Source organism: Dasypus novemcinctus, chromosome 31, assembly GCF_030445035.2.
Source record: "Dasypus novemcinctus isolate mDasNov1 chromosome 31, mDasNov1.1.hap2, whole genome shotgun sequence".
Taxonomy (NCBI): Eukaryota; Metazoa; Chordata; class Mammalia; order Cingulata; family Dasypodidae; genus Dasypus; species Dasypus novemcinctus.
In genome coordinates this window covers 25,045,488-25,058,567 of record NC_080703.1, presented here as the reverse complement: position 1 = coordinate 25,058,567, position 13,080 = coordinate 25,045,488, and the positions used below count along the sequence as shown (strand labels likewise).

General features: G+C 55.4%; 1 protein-coding gene across 2 annotated transcripts in view; it reads left to right on the top strand.

Moving 5' to 3' along the window:
* CMTM7 (CKLF like MARVEL transmembrane domain containing 7) overlaps positions 1 to 13,080 on the top strand; it is an 80,029-nt gene that overhangs the window by 51,860 nt on the left and 15,089 nt on the right. For both annotated transcript variants that reach the window (XM_023592448.3, XM_004471109.4), the window contains exon 2: positions 10,886 to 11,059. In XM_023592448.3, coding sequence (XP_023448216.1) covers positions 10,886 to 11,059 — 174 coding nt within the window. The remainder of the gene's footprint in view (positions 1 to 10,885; positions 11,060 to 13,080) is intronic.

Below are 13,080 nucleotides of genomic sequence, written 5' to 3'. Positions count from 1 at the left end.
CGGGTCCTCTCATGTGGTAGGAGGGAGCTCAGTTGCCTGAGCCACATCCGCTTCCCCCTGCCTTTTTGTTCCCACAGTAGTCATAGGAGTGAGAAGAGGAAGATGCTCTTTTGTTGTTTTTGAAACGTGGCCCGTGGCCAGAGAGACCAGGAAATTGAATCAAATACCAAAAGAGAAACGAGCTATAGCACCCGCTGCCTGCCACCAAGTGGGCTACGTAGTGTCAGTGGTGCTTCTCACGCGCTCTGGTGAAGCAGCATTTTTGGCAAGTTCGGCTTTCGAGCCCAGTCTCCCCAGCGGTGACTCCTGATGACCTCTGTTAGCAGAGAGCAGCAGTGACGTGGACGGCGTGAGCGTTGCACAGGCCGCCCGCCCACCTGCGTCGGTTATAGACGATCATCTGGAGCCGAAGGGAGCGTGGCCTGGCCTGAGGACCCAGCCGAGGGGGCTCTGGCTCCATCCCGGGCTAGGAAGCCCTGCTCCCGTCGAGGCACTCTGGGGCGCTCTGGGAACGTGGCTCCGGAAGCCCCGCTCTGTCGGGGCGCTCTGGGAACCTGACTCCGGCTCCTGTTGGGGTGCTCTGGGAACCTGACTCCGGCTCCTGTTGGGGTGCTCTGGGAACCTGACTCCGGAAGCCCCGCTCCCTCGGGGCGCCCTGGGAACCTGACTCCAGATCCCGTCGGGGCGCTCTGGGAACCTGACTCTGGCTCCCGTCGGGGCGCCTTGGGAACGTGACTCCGGAAGTCCCGCCCACGTCGGGGTGCTCTGGGAACCTGACTCCGGAAGCCCCGCTCCCGTCGGGGCGCCCTGGGAACCTGACTCCAGATCCCGTCGGGGCGCCTTGGGAACGTGACTCCGGAAGCCCCGCACCCGTCGGGGTGCCTTGGGAACGTGACTCCGGAAGTCCCGCCCACGTCGGGGTGCTCTGGGAACCTGACTCCGGAAGCCCCGCTCCCGTCGGGGCGCCCTGGGAACCTGACTCCAGATCCCGTCGGGGCGCCTTGGGAACGTGACTCCGGAAGTCCCGCCCACGTCGGGGTGCCTTGGGAACGTGACTCCGGAAGTCCCACCCACGTCGGGGTGCTCTGGGACCCTGACTGCGGAAGCCCCGCTCCCGTCGGGGCACCTTGGGAACGTGACTCCGGAAGTCCCACCCACGTCGGGCGCCTTGGGAACGTGACTGCGGAAGCCCCGCACCCGTCGGGGCGCCTTGGGAACGTGACTCCGGAAGTCCCACCCACGTCGGGGTGCTCTGGGACCCTGACTGCGGAAGCCCCGCTCCCGTCGGGGCGCCCTGGGAACGTGACTCCGGAAGCCCCGCACCCGTCGAGGCGCCTTGGGAACGTGACTCCGGAAGCCCCGCACCCGTCGGGGCGCCTTGGGAACGTGACTCCGGAAGTCCCGCCCACGTCGGGGCACCTTGGGAACGTGGCTCCGGAAGTCCCACCCACGTCGGGGTGCTCTGGGACCCTGACTGCGGAAGCCCCGCTCCCGTCGGGCGCCTTGGGAACGTGACTCCGGAAGCCCCGCTCCCGTCGGGCGCCTTGGGAACGTGACTCCGGAAGCCCCGCTCCCGTCGGGCGCCTTGGGAACGTGACTCCGGAAGCCCCGCTCCCGTCGGGCGCCTTGGGAACGTGACTCCGGAAGCCCCGCACCCGTCGGGGCGCCTTGGGAACGTGACTCCGGAAGCCCCGCTCCCGTCGGGGCACCTTGGGAACGTGACTCCGGAAGCCCCGCTCCCGTCGGGGCACCTTGGGAACGTGACTCCGGAAGTCCCACCCACGTCGGGGTGCTCTGGGACCCTGACTGCGGAAGCCCCGCTCCCGTCGGGCGCCTTGGGAACGTGTCTCCGGAAGCCCCGCTCCCTCGGGGCGCCTTGGGAACGTGACTCCGGAAGCCCCGCTCCCGTCGGGGCACCTTGGGAACGTGACTCCGGAAGTCCCACCCACGTCGGGGTGCTCTGGGACCCTGACTGCGGAAGCCCCGCTCCCGTCGGGGCACCTTGGGAACGTGACTCCGGAAGTCCCACCCACGTCGGGGTGCTCTGGGACCCTGACTGCGGAAGCCCCGCATCCGTCGAGGCGCCTTGGGAACGTGACTGCGGAAGCCCCGCACCCGTCGGGGCGCCTTGGGAACGTGACTCCGGAAGCCCCGCTCCCGTCGGGACGCCCTGGGAACGTGGCTCCGGAAGTCCCACCCACGTCGGGGTGCTCTGGGACCCTGACTGCGGAAGCCCCGCATCCGTCGAGGCGCCTTGGGAACGTGACTGCGGAAGCCCCGCACCCGTCGGGGCGCCTTGGGAACGTGACTCCGGAAGCCCCGCTCCCGTCGGGACGCCCTGGGAACGTGGCTCCGGAAGTCCCACCCACGTCGGGGTGCTCTGGGACCCTGACTGCGGAAGCCCCGCTCCCGTCGGGCGCCTTGGGAACGTGTCTCCGGAAGCCCCGCACCCGTCGGGCGCCTTGGGAACGTGACTCCGGAAGCCCCGCTCCCTCGGGGCGCTCTGCCTGCAGGTCCTGAATGACAGGCCTCCGGGGCGGTTGACCACGGCGCTCCACTGGCTTCCAGAGCGCCCAGAGGCCTCCAGACCTCCGTGGTCCAGCGGTGCCCTCTCCATGCCGGGCACTCGGCCGGGCCTTAAGGCACTGTCCTCCTCTCCAGGACGTGAAGCCGGTGGTAAGGGAGGGACGTGTGCTGTGAAAAGGCAACGGAGGAAGCGGATGTGGCCCCAGCGATCAGGCTCCTGTCTACCAGGTGGGGGTCCAGGGCTCGATTCCGGGGACCTCCTGGTGAAGGCGGGCTGGCCCACGCGGAGAGCTGACACAGCAAGACGACTCAACAGAAAGAGACAGGAGACACAATGACAGACGCAGCAGACCAGGGAGCTGAGGTGGCACAAAGAATGATCGCTTCTCTCCCATTCCGGAAGGTCCCAAGATCGGTTCCCAGTGCCGCCTAAAGAGAAGACAAGCAGCGCAGAAGAATGCATGGTGAATGGACACAGCAGACAACGGGGGGAGTAAATCTTTTTTTTAAAATGGTGATGGAGGGAAGCAGATGCGGCTCAAGCAGTTGGGTGCCCACCTACCACATGGGAGGTCCCAGGTTCGGGTCCCAGTGCCTCCTAAACAGAAGACGAGCAGACACCGAGGGCAGACAGTGAAACAACAAGGGGGGAGGAAGAAATAAGTAAAAAAAATCTTTTTTTTTTTTAAGGTCCTGGAGCTGTCAGGGGATGGCGGGGTGGCCCCCGGAGGCACCCATTCAACCCGTGTTGAGCTAACTGGGCACCTCCAGTGTGCAGGGCCCTCGGCTAGCAGCCGAGAGAGGAAAAGAACGATAGGGTCACTGGGCTCGCACCCGTGTTGGGGAGAAGGGGAGGGGGAGGGAACAGGTCAACCCAGAGGCACGTACAGATACCACAGATCAGATCGCTGAGGTACCCAAGAGAGGAAATCGGGGGCCCCTGCTGCAGGGCGGAGCGGTGGAGTCCACGGGCCAGACGGCCAAGGGAGCCGGGAGCGGAACCTGCAGCCCCCTCGGGCCTCCTGAAAGGGTTTTATGTTTTTAAAGATGTATTAATTTATTTATTTCTGCCCCCCCCCCCATCAGTTTTGGGTTTGTTTTTTGTTTTTTTTTGTTTTTGTGCTCGCTCTCTGCTCTGTGTCCGTTCTCCGTGTGTTCTTCTGTGTCCTCTTCTTCTCTTTAGGTGGCACCGGGAACCAATCCTGGGACCTTCCCAGGTGGGAAAGAGGCACTCCATCTCTTGTGCCACCTCAGCTCCCTGGTCTGCTGCGTCTCTTACTGTCTCTCTTCTTTCTCTTTTGGTTGTGTCATCTTGCTGCACCTGCTCTTGCTCAGGCCAGCTCGCCTTCTCTAGGAGGCCCCGGGAATTGAACCCTGGACGTCCTGTATCGTAGACGGGAGCCCAGTCGCTTGAGCCACGTCTGCTTCCCTGAAACGATTCTGACCCAGGTGAAGAGCATTGGGAAACTGTCGAAGGATTTTATATTTCCTGGCTTTAAATGGAGGCCGATTGCTCTGTGGACAGTGGGTCAGAAGTGGTAGGAATTTGTGTTGAAAGTGGCATTGCAAACCACTGGGAAGAAGCTGGGCTGTCCAGTAAACTGATGAACTATTTGGATAAGGTTAGAACCCTACCCTGGTCTCTAGCTCAACCGTTGAAGAAAATAAATGCTGAAAGAGCTAAAAGTTTAAAAAATAAATAAATTCTATGTTTCTTTTTAATGTAGGAGGCTGTTCTTTTATAGGCTTGGAGTGGAGAGCAAAACCTAAATCCCAGAAGCCATAAAAGAAATGATAACATAGATTTGACTGCATAAAAATTTTAAACTTCTGTATAACAAAACAAAGGCAGTGATAGATGGAGAGAATACCCTTGTAATAGGAAAATAGGGCATAGGTTAATATTCAGAATTTAAAGCATTGTTAAATCAACAATAAAAATGCAAACAATAGAAAAACAGACCATGAATATGTGCCAGCAGTAACCAATTAACAGGATAAAATAGTCAACCCATGAGTAATTGGGAAAATGAAAGTTAAAACAACAAAATAGCATTTTCATTTCCATTCTTTAAATATACTGGCAATAATCTGTGTTGGCAGGATTCCCTGTGCAGGGAAACATCTGTTTTGGACAGCAGTTTGGCAGGAAACATCAGAATCTTAAATGTGCGTATGCTTTCCCCCAGTAATTTCACTTCTAGAAATCTTTCAGAAATACGCATACGTACACAAAGAAGTAGGTGCAAGAATATTCTTTGTGGAATTGTTTTCATTAGTAAAAAACCAGGGATGTGCTACATGCCCATCAGTCAAAGACTGTTTCAATCAGTGGTTCTCAATGAAAGGCAGTTTTGTCCCCAGGGGATTATTTAGCAATGTTAGGAGAGATTCTTGGGGTCACAACTGTAGACATACTTCCAGAATGTAGTGAGTAAGGCCAAGGATCCTGCTAAATATCCGACAGTGCACTGGGCAGCAGCAAAGAATTATCCACCCAAAGGTTGTCAGTGCAGAGGCTGAGGCTGAGGCAACCCTGGGTTAAACAAAGCTACAGCCACATTAGGAATACCGTGCCATCAATTTAAGAGAAAAAGGTAGGGAAGCAGATGTGGCTACCACATGGGCACCTGCCTACCACACAGGAGGTCCCAGGTTCGGTTCCCGGTGCCTCTTAAAGAAGACATCGAGCTCAAGCAATGGGCTGGCATAGTGAGATTATGCAAAGGGATGATGCAACGAGGAGACACAACAAGATACAACAAGCAGGGAGTGGATGTGGGTCAAGCGATTGGGTACTTCCCTCCCACATGGCAGGTCCCAGGTTTGGTTCCCAATGCCTCCTAAAAAGATGAGGAGACACAGAAAGCAGACGATGAACGATGACGTCGTGGGGAGGGAATAAATAAAAAATAAATCTTTTTTTAAAAAAAGGAAAAAGGTAGATCTATATCTGTGACCTTAAGGGCCTCTAAGGCGTGTCATAAAGAGTTGCTTTTTAAAAGCTCAACGTGAGATCTTTCTAAGCAGACACAATTTTAGACCCTGCTTGATACTTGTTTCCCCTCTCCAGAGGCACCTGCCGCCACCCCTTTCTTAGGCGTCCCTCCAAGGAACATTCCCGCACGGCAGCCTCGGTGCTGGTGCTGCATCCGCCGCCAGGTGACAGCCGCACGGTCAGACTTCCCGGCCAGCCTGCGAGCCCCCTGGTGGCCGGTTTCCTGGGTCATCCCCCCACCCTGTGCTTTCCACTGCACCTTAATTTTTAGAATCAAAACCGTGGGGTGGGGCCGGGGTGGTGGAAAGAAGCCGACGCTGGTGAAAGACACAGGGGCCTGGAAGAAGCCAAGCCCGCGGAGGGGCTCTCCTGTGGTGGGTGCTGGAAGGATACACAAGGGCTGTTTCACGCTGACGGCGAGGGGAGGCTTGAACCGCAGGCCAGGGTGAGAGTCTCCATAGCCCGGGCCGGAGTCGGAGAACACCGCGCTCCTGATGGCACGCAAGGCGTGTGCGGGGCCGGCTTGCAGGTACCAGGGCGGAATGAGGGTCCCTGCCCCGACTCGGCCACGTCTTTGATTTGCCCAGCAAGCCTGGCCTCCTTGGGCTGTTCCAGAAGGGTCTTTGGTGCTGGCTTCCATCCGTTCCCTCCCCTCCTCCTGCCTGACTCTCTCCCTGAACTGTTAGTCCAAGGACAGAAGACAAGATGTGCAGGGGGCCGGGGGTGGGAGGCCCGCCGTGTCCTGCCCTGGGCGCTCAAATCCAGGCACAGCACGTTTGGGGGACCAGACACTGGAGGGGGGCCTTGTTGAGGGCATGTCCCGAGGGACAGGCTGCGGGCGGCGGCTGGCAGGGCCCCCCCCAAGCCTCTGCTGCCCAGCTCTGAAGGCATCTCCCCAGCGTGCCTCTGGAGTCTCCTGCAGAATTGTCGGTCGTGAACTTGGCAATTCCGTTTCCTCCCGCGGGGTGCCCGCCCAGGCTGGGCAGAGGGGCGCAGGTCAGGACTGGGCCTGCTTCCGTCCCCGAAGTTCTCGGGCTGTCCACTCCCCCAGGGGCTGCCAGGCTGCTCCATCCCCGTGGGATTGAAAGCCACCGCTCCTTTCGTGGAAATCGTCCCTTCTTTCCGGCGAGAATTCTGATCCAGTGGAAAATAAGGGGCGGCGAGGGCAGGAGGGGACATTTCTAATCTGAGCTGGTTCCGGTGGCGCTGGCCTGGGTGGGGTCTGAGACCCTTGCTTTGAGCTGAGGTTCTGGAAGCCATGGCTTTTATTTTTTACAGTCTCTTTATTTATTTTTAAATGTTACATTCAAAAAATCTAAGAGGTCCCCATATACCCCACCCCCACTCCTCCCACATCAACAGCCTCTTTCATCATCGTGGCACATTCATTGCATTTGGTGAATACATTTTGGAACACTGCTGCACCGCATGGATTATAGTTTATGTTGTAGTTTTCGCTCTCCCCCAGTCCATTCAGTGGGTTATGGCAGGATATATAATGTCCAGCATCTGTCCCTGCAGTATCATTCAGGACAACTCCAAGTCCTGAAAATGCCCCCACATCACAGCTCTTCTTCCCTCTCCCTGCCCTCAACAGCTACCGTGGCCACGTTCTCCAGATCAATACTGCAGTTTCTTCCATTGCTAGTCACGATAGTTCCATAGAATATCAGTGAGTCCACTCTAATCCATATTTTATTCCTCCATCCTGTGGACCCTGGGATGGTGATGTCCACTCCACCTCTAAATCAAAAGGGGGCTTAGATTCTCTGTGGATGACAGATGCAATTCTCCTGCTTGCAGTTGTAGACGCTCTTGTCTCCCTGGTGTGGTGGTTGACCATCCTCGCCTCCCTGTTAGCTGACCTGGGCAAGTCCAACGAACCAGAGAGCAGGAGTTGCCACTCTGCTGAGGCTCAGGGTCCAGCTGGCACATGGACAGTCCAGAGATTCAAGTCCCCTGAGTATACGCCAACCCTAGCACCACCCACCGTTACTTTTAAACCCCTGGATTTTTTTCTTTTCTTTTAAAAGGGCCTTTGGCCCCATGGAACTTGTTTCTTTTTCCAAAACAAAACCTCCCCTTTCCTCTGGACGTTTTTGTTGGCTGTTTTATTTTCAACCTTCCTAACAGTTATGAGAATAAAAGAATAAGCCCTTTCTGAGAGCAGCTAGAAGGAGCCCTAACAATTTAGTCGTCTTTAGACAGTATCGCATTTAAGTTTTTCTAAACAAAAACACGTCTGTCTTCCAGGGGAGTCGCCCTGCCTCCCCTGAGCCCTGACATTGGAATTCTGAATTCTGTCCTTTCAGAATTCAGGACTGTCGGTTGATTTGCTTTTCTAATGGGAAACTGTGGGACGAAACCTAAGCCCTGAGAGGGCCACGTGGGAAAAATAAGCACCCCCGGGCCTTCTCTCCAGCGTTTTCTTATTCGTTCTTCTGCTTTACTTTTCCAGCTGTCCCCCAAGTTTTTTTTTTTTTTTTGCTTGTCTCCCTTTTGTTGTTTTGCGTCACCTTGCTGAGTTGACTCTTGGTGGCACCTGTGAGCCGGCGGCTCTCCGTGGCATGCAGGCAAGCCTGCCTTCACAAGGAGGCCCCGGGATGCGAACCCAGGGCCTCCCGTGTGGTAGGCGGGAGCCCAACTGATGGAGCCACAGCCGCTTCCCTCCCCCAAGTATTGACTGAATGGCTCAAGGGTTCCCCTTTGGCAGAGGTCACAGCCTTAGAAGAGTCCCTAAAGTTTGGTGTCAGTCAAATAGTTTTTTCAAAAGTGCGCTGGCTAAGGAGCTGGCATTTGAAGTGAAAATGAATGAATGGATCCTCGGGTGGAAAAAAAGGGAAATTTTTAGTGCCGTGCGCTAGCACCGCCTTCTCTGTAAATGAGATTTTCCACAGGTGGGCTTTCCTAAGGAAAGGCACGCGGGCCAAGTGGACGGAACTAGTGAAGTCGAATTTCACTAGTACCTTCTCCAGAGAGGGTTGACATGGCTTGTGGCAGAGCTGCTTCCTGCAGCACAGCAGCCCCCTGTCCCCCCAGGAGCTCAGGGGCCAGTGTCCTGCCAAAACCCCTTTAGTCCTTGGGAAACTCCCACACTCCTGTGTCCTCGTGAAAAAGACACTGTTACGGATGAAGAGTTCTAAAAACCGTTTCAATCTATGCTCTTGCAAAGAGGCCTCTCCAGCTAGGAATTGGGCGGCATGATCCAGAATTACTTGTATGCCAAGGCCAGCCTTGGGAAGCGGACATGGCTCAACGGATAGAGCGTCCGCCTACCACACGGGAGGTCCAGGGTTCAAACCCCGGGCCTCCTCGACCCGTGTGGAGCTGGCCCATGCGCAGTGCTGATGCACGCAAGGAGTGCCGTGCCATGCAGGGGCGCCCCATGCACAAGGTGAGTGTCCCGTAAGGAGAGCCGCCCCGCACAAAAAAGCGCAGCCCACCCGGGAGTGGCGCCGCACCCACGGAGAGCTGATGCAGCAAGATGACGTGACAAGAAGAGACACAGATTCCTAGTGCTGCCTGATAATGCAAGCGGACATAGAAGAACACACAGCGAATGGACACAGAACAGACAACATGGGTGAAGAAGAGAGAAACAAATAAAATAAAGCTTTTTAAAAAGGCAGGCCTTGAATAAAAAACATCCCAGTGCTGGAGTGGGGAGACCCACAGCTCGCCGGACCCTGGAGGCCTGGTGATGGGGCCCGATGAGGCGCAAAGCCTTGCCAGCGGAGCCCACACGCAAAGGGTCCAGGAGCTCTCTCTGAAGCTTTACCACATCCTTGAGGCATGAGTCACCGTTTCACCATGGCTGGCTGGCCTGAAGGGAACTGAGAAAATGGAAATACGTTACTCATGAGCAAGGGGCGCTATGCAAATGTCGACGGTCTCTCTGTGTCGGGGCCACGTTCTTCTGTTTCGAGCTGTGGAGCAAAACAGCCTCGCTGCCCGCTTTCACCTCAGGCCCAGAGTGCTTTGGCAGCCCGTCGTCCTCATGGCTGAGGATCTGATCGCGTGTCAGAGATGAGGGGGTTTAGCCACATTGACCAGAGTTTGTGTCAATCTGCAATTGAGTTCTCATGGAGACTTCCTCCCATGGTGTTTCTTGGCGGCCGCGGACAATTCATCTTGGTGGCGTGTCTTGTGTACTGAAGGATGCTTACAGCACCCCTGCCCGCCACCCACCGGGCGCCAGGACACCCTCGTCCAAGTCGGGACAGCCAAAAATGACTCCGGACACTGCCAGGTGTCTCGGCGGGGGGGGGGAGCAAAATGGTACACACACATCCCTTGGACCGTCACTGCTCTGTGGGGGGAAAGGCAGCCCAAAACCATCTTGTCCTATGTCAATTGTGCCTTTAAAACAGACCCGATGGTTTTACAGCTCTCCGCCACCTGCTACTGCCCTGCTCTGTGCGGCATGGACGGGGTTTTACTCTCTTGAGGGGCTGTCACAGAAAGCCAGACTCTTCTCTCCAGTCTACGCTCTCGTCCTATTCATCTGGGGCTAATAAGACCCCTCGATGTCGTCACTCAGTGCATGCATTCACTCATGCATTCGATGCCAGGCTCCTGCAGCGAGCAAGCAAGTACAGCGTCTGAGCCAGGACTCCCACGCGTGCCGCAGCGTCCCCCTCCCTCAGCCCGTCGGAGGATGAGGGCTTACACTGTCACATCAGGCACAAGGAGCCTGGTCCCTGGAGTCAGACCGGCGCGGGTTCCAATCACGCCTCCGCAGCTTACAAGCTAGGTCTCCTTGGACTAACTAGGAGCCTCTTTGCCTCAGTTTCCCTCCGGGGAACGGGGATAATGTCGTTTCCCTCGCAGGGCAGGACTCGTGAGACCTCAGCAAGATCATCCACGTCACGCCTCGGGAAACGCTCCTCGAGGTTGTCAACGCACGAAACGTCCCCTTTGTAGGTCGGGAACCGTCAGCCGTGAGCCCCGTCGTCCGGTTCACCTGTAGGTCCGCGGTCACGCTGAGTGTCCCTCGGCCCCGTGGAGGTCCAATAAGTAAATGAAATGATTCTGCTTTGTTATTTTTCCATATTGCTGCTTCCTCTCGGACCGACGGGATAGCACACACTTCCGAGGGGACAGGGGCGCCCCGGTCCTGGGCGCCACGACCCGCGTGCGTTTTCCACGCTCGTGCTTTTCCATCCCGGCGCTGCATAAGACTGCACTCTTCCAGCCAGTTTCGCAGGACGTCGCCCGAACCGTGACGGTCCCTCGGTTTGGGCAGGGGGTGGGCACGGGGCGATGGTGACTGCTGTTGGTGTTTTCTGTTTCCTCATTGCTTCCTCCCCGGGCGCCCCCTAGGGGAGGGCGCGCACCCACGTGTCGGCCTCTCTGCCCCAGGTCGCCCTGCTGCTCGCCTTCGTGTGCGTGCGGAGCTCGCTGTGGACGGACTACAGCGCCTACAGCTACTTCGAGGTGGTCACCATTTGCGACTTGATCATGATCCTCATCTTCTACCTGGTGCACCTCTTCCGCCTCTACCAGATGCTCACCTGCATCAGCTGGCCCCTGGCGGTAAGGGCGCGGCCCGCGGGGGGTCTGCTGCGGCAGTGACGCCGCTGGGGGAGCACCCGGGCCCCGGGGAGGGGGCGCGTCTCCACCCCGACCCTTCCCCAGCTTTGCTGCTTCAGCCCTGAATTCCCCACTGCCCGGCGGTGGGCACCGCTACCTCCTGTCCTGCTGGGGTCTGAACTCGCTCTCGGCTCCCAAAGCCACCGGGCCTCTCGCCTCCGTGTTCATTTTCTCCGAGGGCAGAGGATGGGCTGTGTACGTGTGTGTGTGTGCTGGGAAGAGAACCCAGAAGGAAGACGCTGGTAGAGAGGATAGGGATTTACACGGTTGTGAGGGCTGCAGGACGAGCTCGGTGGGCCGAGAGGACTGACGGGCTGAGGAGAGAAAGCGGAAGTTGCCAGGTTTTTATTCCTCTGTTGTTTTTTGTTTTGAGGCACCAGGGCCAGGGTTTGAGCCCTGGACCTCGTGTGGGGGAAGCTGGCGTTCACCCACTGAGCCGGTTGACTCCCCTGAGTTGGTGTTATTTTGTTTTTGTTTTTTTTTCGTTTAGGAGGCACCGGGAATCGAACCTGGGGCCTCCCGTGTGGGAAGCAGATGCTCAATCGCTTGAGCCACATCTGCTCCCCAGTCAGTATATTTATTTTATAACAGCTTTATTGAGATGTCGTTCACATACCACGCAGCTCTTCCAGTTCACTGGTCTTTAGTATATGCGCAGAGTTGTGCAACCATCACCACAGTCCATTTTAGAGCATTTTTCTCACCTAAAAAAGGAGTTCTCCCCCCCCAAAAAAGGAACCCCACATATTTTACGTATCACGCCCCATACCCTCGTCCCCTCTAGCCCTAAGCAGCCACTGGTCTGTTCTCTGTCTCTGTAAATTTGCCTGGTCTGGACATTTCGTATGAATGAGACCATGTGATGTGTGGTCTTTCTTGACTGGCTTCTTTCACTTGGCTGGGTGGGCAGCCTGGAGCAGCATGTCATTCCTTTCTGTGGCCAAATAATATTCCATCGTATGACTCTAGCACATTTTCTTTATCCATTCATCAGCTGGTGGATATTTGGGTTGTTTCTGCCTTTTGGCTATTGTGAATAGTGGTGCTGTGCACATACATTCACGGACAGGTTGTGGTGTGGACATGTGCTCATTCCCTGGGAGGGGAAACCCCGGTCATATAGTAACTGGTTTAACTGGTTGAGGGTCTGCCAGGCTGTTTTCCAAAGCTGCTGCACTATTTTCCATACCCACAAGCTGTGTTCCAGTTTCTCCATATTCTCACCAATACTTACTGTCTGACTTTCTGATTCTAGCCATTCTAGTGGGTTTTGGGTTTTTTTCTTTTTTTCTTAGATACTGGGAACTCATATGTGGGAAGCCAGCCCTCAACCACTCAGCCAAATTGGCTTCCCTGAGTTGGTTTTATCATTTGTTTTGCTTATTTGTTTTTGTTTCTTCAGGAGGCACCGGGATCCAAACCCAGGACCTCCCATGTGGGAGGCGAGCACTCAACTGCTTGAGCCACATCCTCTCCCCATCCTAGTGGTTTGATTCTGATGATTAAATATGTTGGACATCTTTTCACATGCTTTTTGGTCATGTGTATATATTCTTTGGGGAAATGTCCACTCAGGTCTGTTGGCCTTCTTTTATTTTGGTTATTTGCCCTTTTATTCTTGAGTTGTAAGGGTACTTTACATACTCTAGATATAAGTCCCTTATTAGATACATTATTTGCAAATATTTTCTCTTATTCCATGGGTTGTGTTTTCACTTTTTAATTTTGAAAATGTCTAAGCTTCCTATTTTGTCTTTTGTTTTTATGTTTTGGTGTCATAGCTAAGAATCCTTTGGTAATTTCAAGATCATGAAGATTTACCCCTATGTTCATCTAAGAGTTTTATAGTTTTTCTTTTACATTTAGGTCTTTGATCCATTTTGAGTTAACTTATTTATATGGTGTGAGGTAAGGATCCAACTTTATTATTTTCCATGTATTTATCCAGTTACACCAAGACCATT